This window comes from Cryptotermes secundus, unplaced genomic scaffold (genome assembly GCF_002891405.2).
Source record: "Cryptotermes secundus unplaced genomic scaffold, Csec_1.0 scaffold2210, whole genome shotgun sequence".
Classification (NCBI taxonomy): domain Eukaryota; kingdom Metazoa; phylum Arthropoda; class Insecta; order Blattodea; family Kalotermitidae; genus Cryptotermes; species Cryptotermes secundus.
In genome coordinates this window covers 5646-24370 of record NW_019735601.1, presented here as the reverse complement: position 1 = coordinate 24370, position 18725 = coordinate 5646, and the positions used below count along the sequence as shown (strand labels likewise).

The 18725-nt window shown below is 36.8% G+C and overlaps 1 protein-coding gene across 1 annotated transcript; it reads right to left on the bottom strand.

Annotated features, from left to right (window-relative positions):
- Positions 1-2413: 2413 nt before the first annotated feature.
- Positions 2414-16383, bottom strand: LOC111869722 (probable arginine--tRNA ligase, mitochondrial). The gene is made up of 7 exons (XM_023861447.1): positions 16211-16383; positions 13754-14133; positions 9240-10075; positions 7514-7644; positions 5067-5215; positions 4902-4976; positions 2414-2733 (listed from the first exon to the last, which is right to left on the bottom strand). The coding sequence occupies exons 1-7, from the start codon at positions 16244-16246 to the stop codon at positions 2583-2585; spliced, it is 1758 nt and encodes a 585-aa protein (XP_023717215.1). The 5' UTR covers positions 16247-16383; the 3' UTR covers positions 2414-2582.
- Between the last annotated feature and the right edge of the window lie 2342 nt (positions 16384-18725).

Genomic DNA, 18725 nt, shown 5'->3' with positions numbered 1-18725 from the left:
TAGGCATTTGCAAGGATTAAAAAAACAATCTACATGAGAATAAGAATTTCCTTTGGTAGACTTTTTCACCATACCATCAGCCACTACTCCACACTGCACTAAGTGTGTTACTGTATTTACCCGAGTGGAAGGTGACTGCACATGCAAGAGGACAACACACTAGGAAACACATGTACAGAAAAAGTAATTTTATAAATTTATTTCACATCTTACTACAAACATGTGAAAGCAAATAAATGTAAGAAAACATTATTCCTCAAATTCATTGCGTTAGTTTTCTTCTTGGAGTCTAATTGCCATTATACAGGATCACCAATCTTACACTGTTCACCATTCCTATCATCTCTCTCATTTTCAGTGTTTGGAGAATTTGCAACTTCTGTCTCAGAATGACTACTCATGTTCACTGTGAGCATTTCCAGCATCTTTTTCCCAACTTCAGTCCATAAAGTGCTCTGACTATCACTTCAGGAGAGACTGTTGCCATGGTCTTGATCCACTGGCACATAGTTTTACACTGCTTCTCTCTGTTATTCAGATGATTTCAGAACATGGTCCCTTCCAAAGAAGCCTTCAAAATAGAATTGTTTTGAATTATCTTTAAAAGACCTACTTGCCAGAATGTGTAGTTACACGTCATCCCATCAGGTATGACCTACCTACCTACCACTCATTGCTACAGCCCTAGGTGAGCCATGGCCTCCTCTACAACCAGTCTCCATTGCTCTCTATTCCACATCTTTATCCATCCTTTCACCGTCTTCTTCAGGCTGTTCCTTGTCCTTTGCTTAGTCCGTTTCCCACATGTTCCACTTATCCGAGGCTGGTTGTTAGGTTTCTGAACAAAAATCTTTTTACAGGATGAAGTTGTTAGCCTCATGCCCAACCCCCAACCTGAGGACCAGGGTATCTCTCTTAGTCTGGACTCTACCCTCTGATACTTCTGGCATGGATGACCTTACTGGTAGTTAAACTACCACCAGCTTAGCTCTCCAGGTCACAGAGTCATGCAAGCCCCACCACCACAAGGTAGACACATCTTTGGGGGATCCAGGTATGACCAGAAGCTCAGTATTCATTGCGTGACTCATATTCCATGTTAAATGACTTTTAAATGCATCCAGCACAAGCATTCCTTATTTTCTCAACAATATTTTGGTTGCAACCAGTCCCCAATCAGTTAAGTTATTCAGTACTAATTGTTTATCCATCACAACACAACTCTCAGAATCTCGTTCACATCAACTGTGTATAACGAGTTTATTGATTTATTGGTATCCTGCTACATGTTCCGGCTTATGAAAACCATCATCAGGCAGATATACACTAACAACTTATTCTTAAACTATTGAATTGCGTTCTGTATGGATATATATGTCACAGTATTACAATTATTATTAATGCTTCAGATTTTCAGTATTTTGTCAAAATTAAAGCCACTACTGTTCCTGTATATCCAAATAGGATAGGATGGGATGGTATGGACTGGACTGATCTGGCTCATGATAGGGACCAGTGGAAGGCTCTTTTGAACATNGTTAACACCACATATACACGGTGCCAAATCCCAGAAGACTGCTTTCTTCATAGTCACTGCCGTGAAAGCCTCAAATCTTACATGGTAATGAACCTTTGGGTTCCATAAAGCACTATGAAATTCTTGAATAGCTGCACAACTCGCAGCTTCTCAAGAAGGGTTCATATCCAAGTACAGGGTCCAGCAGGGAGGTGTGATGGTTTTCAGAAAACTAATACACAGTTATTTTTTGATGAATAGCAAATTTTAATGTTTTTAAAGAGTACATGTATAATGCCATTTAAGATGCTATAACAAAAAATAAAAAAATTTAAATTCATTTTCGGAAAATAACATCATACAAATGGCGTTCATTATTGTCCAGGCATTGTTGCAGACAAGCAGAAAAGTTGTCCATGGTTCTTTGAATCATAGCAAGTGGAATCGCTTTAATTTCTCAGATGATGGCATCTGAAAGGGCCTCAAGAGAGTGTGGTTTGTCGCTGTAAACCTTAACATTCAGGTAGCCCCATAAAAAGTAATTGCACGCCTAAGGATCTGGGGATCGTGGGGGCCACTCCACATCCCCACCCTTTGAAATGAGGTGCCCAGGAAAATGTTCTCTCAATAAGGCCATTGATTTTCTTGAGGTATGGCAAGTTGTTGAAACCAAACTGTAGTGAGGTCGATGCGACGTCTTCGCAATTCAGGCAGTAAGAACTCGTGCAACATTGTCACGTAGCATTATGAGTTTACTGTTACAGTGTGTCCGCCTTCCATGAAAAAGTAAGGCCAAATTAGTTAGATCTAAAACAACAAAGACAGGGCAAATAGATCAAGTGAAGGAAGACATACAAAATTTTGTAGGAAAAAGTGCAAACACATCCAAGAGGGCACTTGATGGGAGGTATTAATAAAGAAACAGAAGGCTTTATTGTAAAATGAACCACCCACATGGAAATCTCTATGGATGACTATGCATTACAGTCAATAATAGTGAGATTATAATACATCGTACATTCAACCAATGGTCACTTATGGCAGTATATTATCAGCACTGCACTAATCACATTTGTTGTAATGGCTGAAGTCCAAGTATTTTCATGCCCTGATTTAACACAATTCTGCTTGAATGAAACAGTAATAGTCTTTGTGATCCTATATGCACATCTTCATTCTTGATTTGAAGGACTTCAAAAGCACTGTTGATCAAGTTACTGAAAACAGACATTTAAATATGTTAAATATTATACATACTTCAGAGTTACATGCATTTCTTGCATAACATTTTATTTACAAGACCCTCACAGCAAGTTATACAAACAATTTCTTCTTCTTTAGTCTTCACAGATTAGGTCTTTTAGTCTCTTCTGATAACGAATTAATTCTGAAACTATCAGTCTTTTTACTTAGACATTTGGTAGGACTGTCTGAGACTTCTATCTGTATAGGATAATATAATACATATGCCCATGCCCTGAAAGGAATTTGAACCATACTGGCCTTAGACTGCTATTCACTAACTTTGGAATGACAAGCATGGATGGCTAAAACAAAGACAATTCTGAAGGTGTTTTAGCATGCTATATTAAGCATTCAGCTATCATTTTGTCAATCTCTCTATTCTGCACCTCTCAGAACAATCACTGTTATGTGATGATTAAAAAATGTAAGATTTGCCATTAATTTTCATCTGCTGAAATTTTCAAATTATGGAGAAGGAATTAAAATTCAAACCTAGCTGAAATTTAATTGAAAATAATGCAGTTCTGTTAGAAACTCCTTAAACTTCAAACCTGCAAGCACAGAATTTGGAAGAGACTTAACAATTGCTTTAGAGCAGCGTTTCTTAACCGCTGGAGCCAGGCATCGGGCCCTCATCTTGTAGAAAGAAGAATTTACCAGGCTGTGGTCTGACAAAAGTTGAGAACCAGTGCTTTAGAGTATCTATTCAGAAATGGCTCCGAATTCATTTAGTAAGCCTTTTCCACTATCTTCGCTTCAACTTCACTTCTACCAGCTTACAAATTAATTTTGGTCAGATATCATGCACATGCATGCAAAAACACAGAAGAAAGTTTGTTATTTTTTATTGTGAAAAATAACTGTAAATACAAAAAAAAAAAAAAAAAAAGGCCTAGGCAAAGCCCATCTGGCCCTCTGTAGCACAGTCTTATTCTATTACAGCAGTCTCCCCGCTCCTGCCATCCGTTGTTCCTATATGTGAACTACTAGAAGAGACGGGAAAGATTATAAATAGCAAAAATATAATATTTCGCATGTGATCAGACTGTGTGAAAAATTTGGTAGTTGATGGCAAAAGGCTTCTGAAAGTGGAAATGTATGAGAAACGTATGTTAGAAGCTCCATGCATGTGTGGGTGACATTTAATAAGAAGCTTCTATATATGACAGCATCAAGCACAGTACCTAAAAGAAGGCTCTTTCAATGTGAATACAATACAAAAGAAAATTCAGAAGGCTCAGATTCTGAAAATATGTGACATGCATGATAAAAACGATAAATCCATATAAAAGTTTGAAGGGAACTGTTGCATATGAGGTTACAGCAAACAAGAGAAGTGAAAATGAAATGAGACCTTAGGGATATATGCATGAGCACCACTATGACTTTTTTCCAAGGAGGTGCCGGCAGCCAGATAATTTGCGTATAAACTTATGTTTAAGCCATCTGAAAATATTTTTATAGATCACCGCAGAGCTGTGGATCCCTATACTGAAACACAGAGGGTAAAGCAAAGCTATTCGTGTAACAGGCCGTGAAGGCCCATAGGGTTGTGAGGCGATGAGGGTCCCACATTATCTAGACAATTGGCTCAAAGATGGCGGTAAGGTTGTCAGCCTTACATGCCAGCCGCGCTTTATTCCCCGGGAAAATTATTTAATTAATTCCTGGTACTCATTTCTGTTAGAGGACGAGTCAACCCCAGGGCCATAGTGCGGCCAGAAGGATTAGGTCAACTGAAAAATCCAATGACCTCATCGGGACTTGACCCTGCGACCTTTCGGCTTGTAGCATTGTGCCTCAACCAACTATGCTACCACATGCCACCCTGAAACATAGATGGTACCATATTTAAAATCAATTTTAATTTTTGGTATTGATATCAGGCACACTTCCTTCTTTTAAGAAAATCTTAGGAAAGGGAGACATCGCCCCTCCAAATGCTGGTGTCCATGGACATATTGCAAACTGGGCTGAATTGGTCCAGGAAAGGGTCCAACAGTGAGTTTTACAATGATGATGAATGTTGTGATTCCATAATAAATTTCTTACACACCTAAATACCTAACATCTCTAGGGAAAAAAGAATTTGTATTGAAGAAAGAATGAATATGAGTGAGCGACTTAGTTATTGCCTTACCAGAACTGTAAAAGGTAATTCACAAGAATGCAAGCTTCAAGGTCTTCATATGTTTTCATGATCACTTCATTAAATCTGTAAAACAATTCAAAACACTGTTAAGCAATTGCCTCCATATGTAACAGTACATCCAAACATAATGTACTTAAGCCCATACTCATTTACCTTGCTATGTTCTTTACTAGGAGGACAGCTTCACGTTCTTGAAGAACACTAGAATCACACTCTAGAGGAAGAGTTGCACCAGAATTTTTCTCTAGGCTACAAAGTCTACAGTGTGTGTACTGCAATTTCACTCCAGTATCACCTTGTACCTAATACAATGAAACAGAAGTTATTATAATTAAAGTATTGTAATTTACTATTTTCGCAACAGGTATATCAATTAGTGTAACACAAGTCCTGTAGAATATTGTAATTGGACACAATATCAAAAAATCTTGTTAGGTCAATTAATATATGTATGCATAAGATTTTTAGAAGAGTTCATACAAGTGAACATTTATATGACGCTGTTACACTTCACAATGGACTTAAAACAAGGGGATCCTCTATCACAATTATTTTTAAATTTACTCTAGCATATGACATCAGGAAGGTCAAAGAGAATCAGGAACATTTGGAAATGAAAGGCCAGAATCAAGTGTAGTACTTTTTATGCAGATTTATTTGCTGGGTGAGAATACAAATGCCATGAAAACAGATCTTACAGGCCAATAAAGAAACTCATTTGATAGTAAATGAAATAAAAACTAAATACAGGGATACATTATGACACCAAAATCTGCAACAGCTGTAATATAACCATAATATTGTCATTTATTTAAGTGTGACTATAGACAGGGTATGGACTGGTGAATGGATTTATTGACCACTTATACACACCACTCAGAATAACAATGCCACTGCTAGTCTCCACATTTCACAAATCATCACAGCACCCATTATGCCTTTTTCTAGCCTGCTGTCTTCCCCAGCCATTCCCTGGCAACATCTTCTAGCAGTGGAAATTCTTCAGCTTCACATGCTCAGGTCCTTTTATCACAGCCACACTCTTGCAACTAATTCTTTTCTTCACAGCCTGCAATACAGAACTCCTGAACACTGACCTACAGTGCCATCCCTTTCCAGCCTCCCTTGCACAGCTCAACTGAACTTATTGCTTCAAACTGTCCTGTTCTTAACATCTCAGCATGGGCCACATAGAAAATACTCTGCTTCCACAGTAAGTCTACTGTTTCATTTCCGCAGGAACATGTTCACCAAGCGGTCATTGTATAGTCACCTGTCTCATGGTCATTGCATAGCAATAGCTGTTGTCTTGTTTGTTTTGAGGACGTTGCCTAGCAACAGGTCTATATGCCACATTAGGTAATAAATAATTTGCAAATGTTTAAAAATTTAAGGTTCCTTTGCATAACACCAACAAGATTTGGTTATGATAACATCATACGAAGAATTAACTCTTGAAAAGCTTACTATTATTGAGTTAAAAAACTACTACACATCAAGCCCTGTCAATAACTAAAACAAAAACTACTAAACCATTAGTCTTGTCAGTCAACTGTGAAACATGATCTCTTTGAGAAAGGTACATAAGTTACAAATATTTCAAAAGAAACTACTTAGGAAAATGTTTGAACCAAACAGGGATAAAATATGTGGGAAATTTAGGACATTGTATAAATCAGTGAAGTTCCTCATTATATAGTCATCTATTATTGTTACGGTAATGAAATAAAGGTGATGATGGAACTGAATATGCAAATGCATTGCAGAAAAGAAATTAATACAGAATTTTCATGGGGAAACCTACAAGCAAGTACACACTTGGAAGACAGAGATAACTATGGAAGAGTAACATCAAAATGGATCTTAGGAGGATAAGTTGTAAAGATGAGATGGGGCTGGAGCTAGATCAGGATTGTGTCCAATGGTCAGTTAAGCATTAGACTTTAACAGGTCTCCTACTACAAACACAGTAAGGGTATTTAGAAACACACACATACTGTATCTGAATATTAAGTGCTTTTTCATGCTAGAGATGGCCTACAGGGTTTATAAGTGGAATGCCTGCTGATGGCTTGCACTTTCACTAAAAGTGTAAGAAACATGATGAAAAATACCAGTACTTGTATTAGTAGTGTGATGTGGGACATTCTATCTTAGTTAACAATATGATATGCTTCACACCTTATAACAAAACAAGGCTGGAAAGTTTCAATCCTCTTCAGAGGACAAGGAATTTTTATGGGCATTCTTTATATCTTCGAAATGTTAATGCTCTTAGCCATTCCATTTACTCCTTTATGAAATTATACTTCTATGATATCAATGATTATAAGAACTAAAAAGCCAATATGACTGTTTATAAGAACCATCTATACCAGATTTCATCATAATCCAGTTGACACTTCTTGAGCTGAAACATGTGGGTGGACAGATACATGCTTCTCTCCATGTATTTAACTTACTCATATCATGCAAAGAATGCATAAAGAATATTGGCTGCACTTGCCATTGGTTCACTGGTTCTAAAGGATTAGAAAGCAGAGAGATTTGAGTAAATATGCTTGTATGTCTGTGACAATTTCTGTACTACTATATTTTACCTGAAGAGCTCTGTTCCAGTCAAATTCATAGTCTCTTTTGCGTCTTTGCTTCAAGTCATTGATAATTACTGCAGAAGTACCCAGGATATCAGCTGTTCTCTCATTATTTTCACCAAGAAGTACTTTTGTAGCTGCAAAAGGGGCATTAAGTATTTTACTTGATATTATTTCAATCATTATAATATATTGGAACACTTCAGTACAAAATTAAATTAGTAAAGTAAATGTACTGCCAACTTCAAAAACATGTGCACCCTTTTGGGCATTCAGGCAGCACATGATGATAATACATGACTAATTATACTCATGAAACAAAAATTATTCATTTAATTAGTACTGTGCATTAAGTATTTATTTCCAAAACATGTGACTGATGCATGAGTAACTTCAAAGACTTATTTCAGAAATCTTAAAATATCTGAGGAATAAGCAACATTATTCTGTTGTTTTATGGTTCAGGATGACTGGTACAGTGAAATTTCTTTACTAATTTGTAACCAAACTCACATCATAACCGACTAAGCGACACATACTGAACATCAACACTGCATGGTTGAGAAACCAACTGTAAATCAGAGTCTTTGAATTCCAAACACATAAAACGCAAGAAGAGTTTTATCATACTGTGATTAATCAAAATACAAACAGAACACCATTTAAGGATGGAGCAGTAAATGACTTTCTGAAATATCATTCCTCACAATAAGTCAATCTTCTTTGCCCACTTGCAATCCAGAATCAAGAAATTGAAGTTTCTTTGTGAATCTATGTGGGCCTGATCTGACCTGATCGATCAATCAATTTATTTGTTCCAAGAATCCATATTTGGTGATACATACACACATACATTTCATTTCATTTTACAAGTCCAAACAAATGGACATGAAGGTCGTCATATAAAATTTAAACAAACGCACAGATAACAAATAATTAAAACTAATTGTTTATGTTATGCTCCACATATTCAGAAACTGTATAAAAGGAATTATTCATACGATATAAAAACAGCCTATTTTTAAAAATAATTTTATCCTCTTTAAGGCTTTGAATGGTTATGGGCAATCTGTTGAATAGTTTAATAGCAGCAAACATAGTACCTTTCTGAAAAGCAGAAAGATTTTAGTTTGGCAAATATAATTGCTTTCGATTTCTTGTATTCAAACCATGTACATCTAAACCTGAACAAAATTTAGTTTGGTTATCAATCACAAACATCATCAACGAGAGAATGTATTCACATGACAATGGCAGTATATTCAATTTCCTTAAAAGATCCCTACAAGAGTCTCTAGGTCCCACTCCAGATATAATACAACCTCCGGATACAGAACAAGTCTTCATGTGGATAAATAAAATAATTTTCCACTTGGAAGTGTAAAATAAAATGGTCAAGTGGAACTCATTAAATTCATTATTCTGTCAAACCTTTCACTGAACACTGCTGAATGGGTGATAACACTAGATGACCTTAATGAGCTAAAACATCTCAAGATGTGTGACAGTTACCAGTACTAAAGTACAGTGATTTTCAATGCAGCAATTTGGATGTTCCAACATTTAGACTGATACTGCAGCCTGTCCAAGTTTGTATGCACTGGATATGGGCTACTTTATAGAATACAGAATATGAACTTTACCTTTTGCCTCCTTTACTGCCAATGTCTAAGAATGTACTGATCTTAATATCCTCTTACTATTTATGAGAGAAAAGTACAAACTTACTTACTATGTGATTCTTGTTGCTTTGTTGCCATGATGTCTCTGATTTCATCCAAGATGTCTGAAAGAAAAACCACAGACCCTTTTCGAGTACTCATTCCTCGGATCCTCCCGAACTTGATATGTTTTAGTGAAGAAGCCCAAGGTAGCTGCATACTAGACAGAACCCCAAAGAGTGCTGCAAAATGGTCAGTCTGAGAAATGTCCACAACATATAACATTTCAGTAAAGTTATGTTGGTCATAGCGATCCAAGGCAGCAGCAATATCTCGTGTCAGGTACAGTGTTGAACCATCGCTCTTTATGACTGGCACACGCCACTGTTCGTTAATTTCCACCACTTTCTTGCCGTCACTTTCATTTTTCAGAAGACCTCTAGTTTCTAACAAATGTAAAATACTGCTGATTTGTTTACCACTGTATTGAGATTCCCAGCGGTATTCATCGAAGCGTATTCCCAATCGCTGATAAACATGCTGCAGTTCTTGTTCAGTGTAACTACGAAACAACTGCCATTTTTTCATATTATCTGTGTTGCCTCTTTCTAAGCTACAAAAAGCTTCTCGAGCTCTAGCAGAGACACTTGGATCAATTTCTGCTCTCTTATTAGCTTCAACGTAAGCCTGGTACAGCAGCTGCAGAGGATTTTGTTTGATCATGGTCTCTGAATAGTCACACATATCTAGTCCCACTTGCAGCAGCCCAAACTGTGTCCCCCAGTCTCCAAGATAATTGATTCTAACAACTTTATGTGACAGAAACTCAAGTATATTTGCAGTAAAGTTTCCTATTATTGTTGAGCGTAGGTGACCCATATGGAATGGTTTGGCTATGTTTGGTGAGCTAAATGTAGGGGAAAAGACATATACAATAAATATACAAAAGTAATATGGCAGAACACAGACAACACTGATTTGGGATCTGCAATGAAGTCAGTAGAACTGCCTATGTTACAGGACCAGTAACAAGTGTTAATGAGCATATACGGTATATCCTCAATTCGTTTCTCTGCACTGAATTATGCTGTCATCAAATAAATTTTCCCTCCACTTGTTACGAACAGCTGAAAATAACAGGATTTTTTTTTCCACAAGAGAAACACTTGCCAGAAGTGACAGGAGGACAGAAGTACAACTGAATAAAATGTGTTTTCTGAAGACCTATGTGAATTTGTTGAGCTGCATTACTGAAGAAAAGAATTTGTTAATGATAGAATCACTGAAGAAGAAAACAAATTCCATGCATACTGAATTACTGAGTCTATTAAAATGTGCTGAACTAAAGTTCTGTGATATGATTACACACAGAATATTCAAGGTAATGGTGGGGGGAATAAATTTTCATTAACCAAAATTGTTATTGTAATACACAGTGAAATTAATTTTACATTTAGATACAAAATGTGTTGCAAATCACACATAAAATTACAAAGCTGAATTATTATAGTGAATGTCTGAATTAATGGGATGAGCTGATATTATGTCTGAATTTTATACATAAATCAATATTAAAAAAAAAGATCCCACCACATTAAACCCAAAGCCTCAAATTTTCCAAAAGAAAAGCACTTTTACTTTTACTTATACTTTAGTATTATAGTACTGACTAATGAAAGCTATTCAAGACACCTCATAACCCACAAAGCCAGCCATCATGTCCCAACTGTAGAACACATATTGCTATTTGGGAAAACCCGCTATAGATGTATGGTTTTTGGTTATTAAGTATTTTTTTTCGGAACATAAACCCCTTTACACTTTCCAATTTTGGTAATACAAATTTAATTTTAATATGAATGTATTCTAACCCATTATAAATTCCATATGCCAGACAGTTTTAAGATCCTAAAACTAAATCATAAAGGTCTTATAAAGAATAACAAAAAGCAGAGTGGACAATTCTATATGTACATATACTTTAAATCTTAACACCCAGGTATCTGAATCCCTCACTGCATAAACATGTGGGTTTCTGTCAGATATTCACACTTGCCACAAGAATTCATCACAAGTAGTTACTGCCATGCAGACTACTTTCTGAGTTCATGCAATTCTATTAATCTGGAATTGAATATAATTTGATCAATGCAAATGCATATCTCAGCTCTAACTACTTCTGGGACTGCAATCATCCAAGAGTTACTAGTAATCTGAACATTCAATATGAAAAATAAGTGGTTGTTTCAGGCACCTGTAGAAGAAACAGATTAGGTCTGTACTCTCAACACTTATGGAAATTGATACCAATATTGATTTGAAACAATTGAAATGGGGATGTAAAATGAAGAAAAATATTATATTAAGGAGAATTAAATGGTGGTTGCATTGTTAATATACCTATGGAATATTATTTTAAGCAATTTAAGCAATGGCAAGAATGGCCTAACCTAAGTCACCAGTGCCTACATGGGACAAAACAGTGGTGATCATCTTCAACATTGGTGCCTGTTACACTGGTTATCTGTGTTGCAGGTAGTACAAGTGTACAGAAAATGACTGGTTGTCTAACTAGGTCAGACCACATCTGCACAGAATCGTCAATTACAACCTATGTGAAAACATGGCTCAAATGAGAAGCATGGGGGAAAAACAAACACCACTCCATCCAGAACTAGTGTAGTGGGATACAGAACATCTTATCTGTAAGCTCTTTACATCGCCCATTGTAAGCAGAAATTCTTTTGAGCTGACTATAATACAAGGTGGTTGAAATACAACCGGGACTGATTTAAAAAAAAAAAAACATAATTGCCAGACACTACTTGCACATGTCAGTATTCAACGTACTCCCCTTTGGAGTCAACACATTTTTTCAACGTTCTGGAAGCATCCTGATGCCCTTTTCAAAAAAGGCTTGTGGTTGGTGGCGTATCCACTCTCGAACAGTCTGGACGACAGCGTCGTCCACAAACCGCATGCCTTGCAAGTCTGAGTTGAGCCTTCCAAACAGGTAGAAATTACTTGGGGCCAAATCAGGATTGTACAGCGGATGTGTCAGAAGGTTCCATTACAATTTCCAGAGGGTTTCCATTGTTGTTTTGGCCGTATGGGGGCATGCATTGTCTTGAAGGAAGGCTACCCTCTTTCCACCTGTCTTCTGCTTGGATTGGATCTTTTCCTTCACGTCTGTTGCCAGGAGGTCACGAGTAATAAGCTGCATTGACTGTTCTGGCATCTGTCAGAAAGTGTACATGGATAACTCCCTGTGAGTCCCAGAAGAACGTTGCCATCACTTTTCCTGCTGAATGGCTCCTCCACGCTCTCTTAGGTTTGGGAGAACTGATATGCCGCCACTCACGTGATGACTGCTGGGACTCAGGAATGAAGTAGTGCACCAACGTTTCATCGGTGGTCACTATAAACTTCAAAAATGCATCACCTTCGTCTTCAAACTGCTGTAGAAGACGACCGGCAGCTTGCATGCGCACCATTTTGTTCGTGTCCATCAAAGTACGTGGCACCCACCATGCATTCACCTTGCGATAGTGCACGTGGTATTTCACAATGTCTTCTACACTACCAACACTGATGGACAGCATTGCTCCAAGTTCCTTGATAGTGATGCGCCTATTCTCACGAATAAGTGCATCTGCATGATCAATGTTTGGTTTGGTGACAGATGTTCGCGGCCGATGATCATGCGATTCATTCTCCACGCGCTCTCTGCCCTCTCTGAAGCACTTACACCACTGAAACACATGCGTCCGTGAGAGACACTCTTCCTCATACTGTTGTTGTTGTCTGGTGAATTTCGGCGGACAGGACGTTTTCTCCAACGAGGAATTTGATCACAATGTGTTGTTCCATGCTCCACGTTACTTTCTGTTCGCTCATCACTCTAGCAACTCCCAGACAGAACTGAACAGGTTCTAACCCAAACAGGAGGGAGGGTGGAGGTTGTGGCTTCACTCTCTCAGGGTAGCACAGCTGCTGCGCAGTGCGGCTTGTTTACACACAAATCAGTCCCAGTCATATTTGAACCACCTTGTATATTTTACTGAACCCAGGTAATGAGGATATTAGATAACATTAATTGACCATAAATAATTAAATACTAACTCTGTGGCACTGTTTTTTTTTGCCAGTTCAGAGCTATTCATTTACATTCCACAGATCCTTATATGGCCGAAAGACCAGTGGATATAGATATTCACCTTGTCAATAAATTGTAAGCTTGACCACAATTCAATGTTTTATCATTATATTATTCATTATATTATTATTATGAATATTTGTATTTATTATTGTAAAGTATTTGACTTGTCCTATATCATGTGTAATGATCCATGGATATGAAGTAAATATATAAATAAAAACAAATAAACCTGCCCTCAGACCCCAACCTGAGCTACTTCTATCCATTTTATACATTTCCCCTCCATTTCTCCAAGATCCATTCTAATATTATCCTTCCTCTATACCTAGTCACTCATGTGATTTCCTTCACTGTTTTCTAATCAAAATTTTAAAAACATTTAATAGAATTCTTACAATGAGCCATATTTGTCATATAATGCCCTACCTGTATTCCACAATAACTTTCTTTTCTTCTGAATGTGGAAGTAAACTTCGAGCAAGTGTTTTCCTCCACTTTATAGGATCACTGACTATGTCCTGCAATACTTCCTTAATAAACACATTTCTGTTTATTTCAAAAACAATACTGACATCCTTTTTTATTGTTTCCTCATGTACTTCACATATGATGTCATCTGTGACAATTCTCCTCACCTCACACATATTAATTTCCTTATCTCTGCTCAACACTTTCTGTAATGAAGTTACTGGTAAGCAAAATTCAATGTTTGTGCCTTTTTGGCCTTTTCCAAGTGTGATGTGGTGAGAAAGAAGGGAAGGCATAAAGGTGTTTTGACTGGTTTTCCAATTCACCACTTCCAGAATCTGTAACAAAACACAAATCTCAATTAGCACAACTACCTCTATGGAGTAGAGTCCCCCTGAGAAGCTAACAGCACACAGCTGTTTGAGAAATTTGTCATCTTTTAAAGAATGCAAATATTATAACCACGTTCACAAGGGTCTGTCATTGATTGATTGATTGATTGATTTATTTCGTCACTGTAGATCATTGTACATGATATATGACAAGTCAAGTTAATTCTGAATATTAACAATTTGATATATAAGTAGATTAAAATTACAATAGTTACAATTTTTTTTTTTACTGCTGATTACAATTTAGAATTAGTTAGATTTATGGAGAATTTGATGGCATTAGATCATATCCTGCATACCTGTGGCAACAGGAACGGCAAAAGGAAACTCCTGATCACTCAACTAGTCTCAGTTAGTGGACCAGTCACTGAGACTAGTTTTCTCTATACCTGATGATGTAAACAGAGCCTGTATCTGAATAGTTGTGGTTTGGAGGAAAAATAAACTAAAACAAATGACAACATAAAAAATAACAGCCCTAGTTATGGTCTGACTTTGATCCCAGGTCAGGTCATGTGGGCTTTTTGGTGGACAAAGTGGCATTGTGAGCAACTTTTCTTCAAGTTTCCTCTGCTAATTCTCATTCCACCACCTGCTGCCTATTCATTAATCATCTTGTCACTGATGCTACATAATCTCGAAATGACAGTGTCATTTACAAACGTACACACAATTTTGCAGAAACCTTTGGACTAGACAAAGTGACGATGTAGGTAGTTGTCTTCAAGTACTTCAGTTTCCCCTGCTAATTCTCATTCCATCAACTGCTGCCTACTCGTTAATCATCCTATTACTATGCTAAATTGTACTGATACTGATGTCAATAACAAATGTACACATGATTATGCATAAACTTAACAAACTCTCATGTTTAGGGACCTTTTAGCACAGTGAGATTACTGAATGCACTATAAAACTCAAATGCCATGTAAGAGCTTGTACAAGGCTATAACATTTATGCTGAATAAAAAGAGGGATATAACTGCAACCTAATTAACTCATTCTGACCCACTTGAGGAGGCAGAGTCATTCTCAGGAAAATAACAGTCAGTGAGATGATCAAGAAATTCCCTGTCTCCATTGGAACTAGAAGGTTCATTACGATGTTCACAAGTGCTTGCCACTGATCCCTATCCATAGCCAGATGGATCCAGTTCACTTTGTCATATCCTATATCTGTAAAGTCTATTTTTAATATTATGCTCCCATTTACATCTGTGTTTGACAGTGAGTTACTGACAGCATTGTTAAATAAAGACTAAATAAAATACATACATGGCGCCTGACTGGGGTAATTCTGCCATAACAATATGAGTTGATGGAAGGTGTCAAAACGTGGCTGAGCTCACATGTGGCAGACTTCTTTGACACAGGCATACACAAACTCATTCCCCGATACAAGTGCCTCATTTCCCGCGGTGATGATGTTGTGAATAAGCTTATGTATGAATGTATTTTTTGTATATAATATTTTTTTTCTCATTGCTTGTTTTGTTAACAGCTCATCAGAGGTCACTTTCTGAATATCTCTAGTACTACCTTGTTCACATAAGCCTGTCAATTCACAATATCCCAGATAGTTGAATCTAGCCCATTCCCCGTTCTCTTAAGATCCATTTTAGTATCACCCTTCCATCTCTGACTAGGTATCCCAAGTAATCTCCTCTCTTCAGTTTCACGACCAAAATACAGTACGCGATTCTTTATATTATAAATCATTCTGGTGGTCTAGAATAAATAAATAAATGTATGTACATATATACATGCACATACTCTCACAATTTGGTTCCCAACAAAAATAACCAAGAAAGTTTACGGTTAAGTTGAAGTTCCACTCAGACTCAGAAAGTAAGTTGAACGCGGGTATGATTAATGATAAATTTTGAATACATCTAATTCTCTACTATCATGCAAATTGAAATGATGTTTAGGTTCATATCTCTGAAACTAAATACTATATACGCTCGAAGACTGCGGAAGGACATGAAGTGCTCTTCATTGTAAGGTTATGTTGTACACTTACACGAGAACAGATATATGTTTTTAGCTTATGTGCCATTGTAATATTATTTCAATTGTTCTGATGTTATAGACGAAGAACGGTCCTCACTGCTCGTAGGTTTATGATTTCTAACAATTTGTACATCTACTGCGATTTCATATAACCATCATCATTCAAAACATTACTACCGCATTTCCCGCATTATAACGGAAGTAAGATCATAGATTTACTCTTACGGTACTAAATGTCGTTTGAATCGTATTATACAATTAGTTACGACGACTGCATAAGAATTTCATTGCATAATAAGTTAAATTCTTAAAATTTAATTTCTTTCATTACTTTTGAGCTACTTATTTGTATAACGTATTTGAATTGACACCAATTTACTGACGTCACCACCTGTCTAGCAGTCGCCATTTTATAATGTTATAGTGGCTGTCGCACAGCTGAGCTGTCATTGTGAGTTGAAATTTGTCTGGTGATTAGTGTTGGATTTGGGGGTTTCCATACCCCAGAGTGTGTATAATACTGGTCATTAAAAATGAGTGTCAAAATGGCAGGACAGACTATAAACGATAGGTTACTGGCTGCCAGACATAGTATAGCCGGCCAGGGATTGGCGAAGTCAGTATGCAAAGCAACGACAGAAGAAATGATAGGCCCCAAAAAGAAACATTTAGATTGTGAGTATTAAATGTTACCTTCCGTTTAGTGCTTGTATGGAAATTATTTCTGATACAGTTGAGTATTTGGTACTGTGAGGGCGTAGAAGTGTGTAATGACATATGAACACCCGTCTTGGTTGCATATTACTAATTTTTAGATTGTCACCGACTGTTAATAAAATATTGATTGGTAAATTCCATTTCTGCGCGTTTTGTGGGCGTATGTACTATTCATATGCAGGAGGTTTGTGAAATACTACCTGATAATGTTAGTTTAGGAGCTAGGATAAATAAAATTTTAGTAATGAATTAGCCCTGACCCCAACTGTGTTCCTCTGCGTATAGCCCTGACCGAAGAATCAAGAGTACCAAAAAATATTTCTTCTGCAGAGGGGTTGAGATGTAAGACGTAAGAACAGATTCTCTTAGATATGTAGGGGATTTTTGTTTCTCCAAAACTTTCTTTGTACAAAGTGAATAAAATATTAAGTTCCTTGAAGGCAAATCTTACAAATTATATTTGATTTTCATCTAAGTCATTCTTTGAAGTCGGGTTGCTGGTTATTAAACATTGTAAGTTTAATTGCTGTTTTATGTGCATGTTTTATTCCTCAAATATACATACAAAGAAATTATTGTGAAGGTAAAGGTAGTCTTGTTCTTGTGCTTTATTAAGCAAGCACCAATCCAAGAAGGCATATGGGAAGGTGAAATTAAAGCTGAACTCATTATTAGCCTTGGCACTGAATTGGGGCGAGTGCTTACCTTCACTCTGTATCAACTTCTCAACCAGAGAAAGAACCTCCTGTATCAATTGGATAATAGGTTGGGTGAGTTCCAGAGCTAGTCTGGACACTCTGGAGAAGTGAAAAATCAAACACAAATTCCTTGGCCATCCTCCCCGTAAACCATCCTGAGTTGTCTCAGCTCTCCATAAACCATCCTGAGTTGTCTCAGCTCTCAGACGTTATGCAGTGTAAATTCAATTCTGAAAAATTGAATTATAGGTAGTTGGTTCTATTCCCATCACGTTACATACCTGGTATTCCTCCCATAACACACTTTATTAATGTCCAAAACAGATTCTTTATGTAAGACCATCTTTTCTAATGTTTTAAGGGTAATAGGGTGTGTACTGACAGATGTTTAGCTTTCTAACTGCCATGTCACAGTACTAATTTTTTTATTGTTACACAGTAATAATCAAATCCAGACTCATTCAGTGATGTGTGGTGAGTGCAGTGTGAGATTTGTCTTCAGGGAGCAGTTCAAAATGGTAGTTTAATTTCAAATTTATAAAGATTAACAATTGTTTTCCTACAGTTTAACAGTGTAATAAATGTAAAGAATGTTTAAGAATTACACAACAATGGACTATAGGGAGAGTGAATGTAAAGGTTCATAAATTCTTGATTTATTCACCAGAAAGAACTGAATGGTCAGCTTGATAACATAGCTGTTTTACCTATTGGAGAAATCTGCACGTTTTTAATTTTTTCCCCCAAAACCCACATTCAAAAACCGGATGCATCTTAAATTCGAGGGTGTCTCGTATTTGAAGTAATATGGTATTTCTGCTTATAATATATGTGGTTATTCATATAAATTATTAAGCACACTATGGCCTAACTTAGTAGCTGTTGGAGAGAGAATCTGGGGCAGAAAATGTGACCAAACAGTTGTCTGATTTTCTGCTGTTTCAGAGTTATGAGGTTGACAACTTATTCTTTATTTTTTGTATGTGTGTGTGATGGATCTTCCATAATGTCACAAGGTGGAGCTCATATTGTCTCTTCTTCTTGCATGCATTGGTTCTGATGGGAAAGTCAAGATAATGAAAGGAGATGGCACAATGTTCTGATAGGTAT